Source organism: Rhagoletis zephyria, unplaced genomic scaffold (assembly GCF_001687245.7).
Source record: "Rhagoletis zephyria isolate East Lansing unplaced genomic scaffold, Rhagoletis_zephyria_1.1 Rzeph_scaffold_02072, whole genome shotgun sequence".
Classification (NCBI taxonomy): domain Eukaryota; kingdom Metazoa; phylum Arthropoda; class Insecta; order Diptera; family Tephritidae; genus Rhagoletis; species Rhagoletis zephyria.
Window position 1 is genome coordinate 179 of NW_016159156.1, and position 4955 is coordinate 5133.

At 36.0% G+C, this 4955-nt stretch overlaps 2 protein-coding genes across 2 annotated transcripts; one reads left to right on the forward strand and one right to left on the reverse strand.

Moving 5' to 3' along the window:
• Positions 1-1864: 1864 nt before the first annotated feature.
• On the forward strand, positions 1865-3312 carry LOC108365952 (60S ribosomal protein L28-like). The gene is made up of 4 exons (XM_017620185.1): positions 1865-1961; positions 2307-2409; positions 2530-2759; positions 3309-3312. The coding sequence occupies exons 2-4, from the start codon at positions 2314-2316 to the stop codon at positions 3310-3312; spliced, it is 330 nt and encodes a 109-aa protein (XP_017475674.1). The 5' UTR covers positions 1865-1961; positions 2307-2313.
• LOC108365947 (MIT domain-containing protein 1) lies at positions 3175-4600 on the reverse strand. The gene is made up of 4 exons (XM_017620176.1): positions 4176-4600; positions 3803-4041; positions 3545-3744; positions 3175-3490 (listed from the first exon to the last, which is right to left on the reverse strand). The coding sequence occupies exons 1-4, from the start codon at positions 4288-4290 to the stop codon at positions 3337-3339; spliced, it is 708 nt and encodes a 235-aa protein (XP_017475665.1). The 5' UTR covers positions 4291-4600; the 3' UTR covers positions 3175-3336.
• Between the last annotated feature and the right edge of the window lie 355 nt (positions 4601-4955).

Here is a 4955-nt window from a genome sequence, read left to right on the forward strand (position 1 = left end):
TGATTTTTTTTTTGAAGTTTGCCAGCATTTTAAAATCATATAAAATTGAAAATAAAAAATTGAAATTGTTCGAAATTGTTGTTGCTTGAGATTGAAAATGAAAATGTGTGTGCGAGTTTATGAGTAAATTTAAAAATTAAAATGTTTGGAAACGTCAAGAATTTTAAAAGTAACTCTCAGCGGTTCTACCTTACTATATTTTTATCATGGTTTTTACTGGATTTTACTGGATAAATTTTTACTTGTAAGAATTTGTCAGTACGAAAAACAGCTGATCGCATGTTGCTGGATGAAATTTGGACTAATAAGGAAACTGTTTGTGGGTTTTTATTGTGGAAATTCACAAAATAAACATATTTAATTATAAAATATATTGTTTTATTAGAAATATGCTGCGAATAAACAACCAATTAATCAGCTGTTTATGAAACTTGCAAATTATTACTGGAAAAGCGTTCACGTACTTTTTTTCTATGGGAGCGAATTCTTAGAAATTAGGTTACTGGATAATTTGTAAAAAAACACATCTATTATCATCACCTTTGTTCGCTGCACCGTGGTATTCTATCATTCTTGATTTCTTGGAGGTATGACCTGTACCGCCCTACAAACGAAGAACATGCACAGCAAGCCGAGCATGTGCGCGCACATGTTCGTCGTGTGTAGCCACTGTAGGGGCCCTGTCACACGGTCAGTATTTATTGAGGTGATCCCATGAACCAGAAATACAAGATCCCGTAAGAACGCGACGTTGTATTTGTAACTGGTTTTGAGAAAACAGTTTGCGAAAGCGGGTTCGTCAGCTGAGCGTTTGTTTACATCACAAGCACCACTATTTTACTCTTTTATTCAAGTAAAGAAGTTAATTCAACATGACAACACATTTTAAAGCATTTTTTTGCATCATTTCACCTAAATTGTGCGTTTAAAGTGGCTGACAATAATTTTGGCTAATTTTGGTTTTCGTTGTTTTCTTTGCTTTGTTTACAATTCGCTCGTTTTCCAGTGAAACAAGATGGCGTAGAACCCGCTAAAAATCGACTTTTTTCACTCTCTTGTTCTTACGTGATCTTGTGTCTTTCGTTCATGAGGTGATCCAAGTATCGCGATATTTATTGACGGTGTAGCATGTGGTGTTGATAGATCGTGATCCATATCGCAAAATTTTTAAAAATTTTGAAATCTGGATCGCGGATCGCAATACCGTCAATAAATAGCACTTCCAAACGCGATCCATACATTTCGTCAGTACATCTTGTACTCTCACAATGTGAACATCGACAAACGAATTCGCTATCGGTGCTTAAAACCTTTTAAAACAAACTGAAAAAATTGTAATTAACATTGACAATTTTAAAATAATTGTAGAATTATCTGTAACTTAATCATACAAAATGAAAATATTTTCTTGCGTCATAATTAGCGTTCAGCACAAAAATTATGCAAATACGGACGCAATAAATATTGACCATGTAGCGTACGTTCATCGCTCATTCTCTTTCTCTCGCTGTTCGCAGTGTTCATCCAACTTGACATTTCTCTTTGTAGAACATTCTACGTCATTCCTCGAACATTCTGGCTATTTCTCGTTGTTCGCTTCGCGTTGCCGCAGTATTCGCCACAAAGGATTTAAATGTTTTTAAACACCGAAATTGAGAGAATGTTGTCTGGTGGCGTCATGCGGCAAATGGTTATTTCAAGACATCAAAGTGCCCACACACAAAAACTTGCAATCATATTGCTCGTCAAAATGACAGTTGGTAGGCCATCGGTGCTTGCTTGTGGAGTTCTGCGGCCATGGTAATATTCTTCTTTTTATTAAGTAACCACCCTGTGTTTTTCTAAAAGCGCTTTCCTTACATTTCCGAATGTCATTGTTTGACATGTAGCAAATAGCTGCTAACTTCACTTCAGACATGGCACTTCCTGGTTCTTTTCGTCATCGTTTCCAAGAGAAAAAGGTGAGCATTTGTAAAATGTCGGCGACTACTTCAGTTGGCACGTGGAAGATGTAGCTAAAGTAAAAAAATGTATTGGAAGTATATTCCCGAGTGAGGTGTAATATCAGCTGAAGCCTGAAATACTGCTGGTAACTAGATTATTAATATATTATCACACGTGTTTGGCACGTTCGTTCCCGTGTCAATTGAAGACGAAATTTAGATTCAATGATGATCGAATAAACGGAAGAGTTCTTGAAGACTATTATTCATCACCCAAGACTGATAAATATTTAAACTTGCTTTATATTTCAAACTAAGTACATATCTAATATGTATTGATATATTTGTATTCATTTTTTTTAGACTTGAGATGGCCACCACATCACCGCATCTTAACTGGTTGATTATCCGCAACAACAACGCTTTCCTGTTGAAGAAGCGCGATGTGAAGAAACCTTTCAGTACGGTAAGATCCTTCATTTACTAACGCATTAATATGTTATTTAAATTAACTTTTTCGTTAAATTTGTTGATTAAATAGAAATGTACGTTAGAAGTTTATCTAAAAAATTGTCTACTCTTTTAGGAGGCAAGCAATTTAACCAATGTAAGCTCATTCCGCTACAGTGGATTGGTTCACAAGAAAACCGTTGGTGTTGTACCCGCTGCCGACAAGAAGGGATTTTCGGTTGTTCTAAAGAAGGGCAAGAACGCTCAGCGTCCCGCTAAGAGCACCGTTCGTGTTTCGTTTAAGGCCGGGCCCAGAAGGGCACTGAAAAAGTTGAAGAATCTTTTGACATTCAATATTTCCAACAAGTGCTACTTTGGACTGAGTAGTCAATTTAGGAGTAAAGTCCTCTATCGACGTACGACTAAACCGCTGGCATATGGCGCATTTGCGGCGGCGAGTTCCGCAGACGATGGAACGGCGACTTTTATGAGCTTTACAGGGAAGTGGACATAGTGCAGCGTTCGATTGGACCCCGACGCTCCAGCTCTGGAAGTATTCCGCTTGTAGCTCGCCGAGGGTAGCAGAGGAAAGGGAGGCCCCCACTGTGATGGAAAGACCAAGTGGAGTAGGTCTTGGCATTTTCCATTGGCGTCAGTTGACACAGAAGAGAACGGACTGGTGTTTGTTAAAAAGTCGCTTAGAAGATTTATCTCGTTCTAAGACAGCATTATAAATTGATTTCACAAAATAAAAATTTTATTAAAACCATAAGGCCAAACGTTTTTCAAGTTATAGAAATTATCTTATTTAAAAGGTAGTAAAAAATATAAAACAATTCAAATCAGTTAGTTAATCTTCCCATAAAATATACTTATTGATACATAATACGTATTTGAAGGTTCTTAATTATTTAGATGAATGTAGTCCTGTCCACCTGTATCTTTAAGCAACAAAATTTTTAGTTCGCCAAATATCCACATCTGTTTGTAAACATTTGCGAAAGTCATAATCACATAATCCAAGGCTAAAGAGAGGATTGGTGGCTTTAAAAAAATGCAAACCACGACCAATTTTTATGATATAACCATTGCTGAGACTGAAAGAACCATTCGTTAGATATGACATTTTTACACTTGTGTCCAAAACTTACACAATTTTGCGGTCATGCAAGGTGTCTTCGAATTTATATGTTAAAGAGACATTTCGTCTTGCCATATCAGATCTAATCTGCTCTAATATGTGTTTTTGGTTTTCAGATGCTTTGTTATCAGTTTTTGTCACCACTCGGACATATTTGAGATGCCTGCAGTTTTTTACTAGCAACTCCAGAAACGTTATTAGATTCTGAAACTTTTTGCGAAACTCATTAATGAATTTGGTCTATTAGACAATTGGAATTTTTACACACATGATATTTTTCATGAAGGTAAGGTTCTTCCAGCAGGACCTCTTTTACTTCAGCATTAAGGTACTTTCCAAAAAGCGATTCATAACTATTGCCAGCGGAATCCTCATCTATTGGTATGTTTGTTACAAGTTCTCCACGGATAACATGATTTTGTACACGTTCCTTAATTTGTTCGGCACGGTCTATATATTCTTTAATCCTCTCGTAAAATACTTTTTTCTTTGCAACGTCATTTTCGTCTGCCCAGTATAAAATAAAGCAAAAATGCAAGCAAATAAAAGAATTACTTTTCAAGGAAAAAGCTCTTGGGCGATGATATGTATGAAGATTACTTGGAAACAATATACGCATGCATATACACATATATTCTTACCTGATACAAGATCCATGAGAATTTGTATGCCATCTTGGTAAAGATTTTGGGCTTCCAAAATTCGGCCCGCCTGATCACATTGAACTGCTCGCATTAATATATCCTTGGCGTTCATTCTGCCCAAGCCGTTTGCACTATTTTCACCAACCACTTTAGGTAGATTCAGATCAAACCACTTTTTATAACCTTTCGCTAATGCTTCCAATATATGTAAATAGTTCTGCGACACGCTCACACGATAGACTTACAATTTATAAATAAAAACCTAACAATATCAAATACATACACTAAAAATTTTTGGAAAATAAAGCCGAACGCTTAAATATGTTTTAATACAAACTACAAAATTTTGGGGCAATATTGACAAACAAAATTTTCTTTATTTCAATGACAATTGTTTTGTTTTTTATTTTATTTTTTTTCAATACGAGAATATTGTCAAATGTGACGTAAACACTAAACAAAGGCGACCAGCTGATGACCAGCTGTTAAGNACAATATTGACAAACAAAATTTTCTTTATTTCAATGACAATTGTTTTGTTTTTTATTTTTTTTTTTTTCAATACGAGAATATTGTCAAATGTGACGTAAACACTAAACAAAGGCGACCAGCTGATGACCAGCTGTTAAGCTGAAATTAGTCAAGAACGTAAACCTACCGGTACGTAACCCGAGTCAGCTGACACGATCTGTCTTACCAAAGCGCCATGTAAATGAAAACTCAACACCGCAGAATTTTTCTGTAGTTGTAGCCCGTTGCGCAGAAATCTGCGGAATT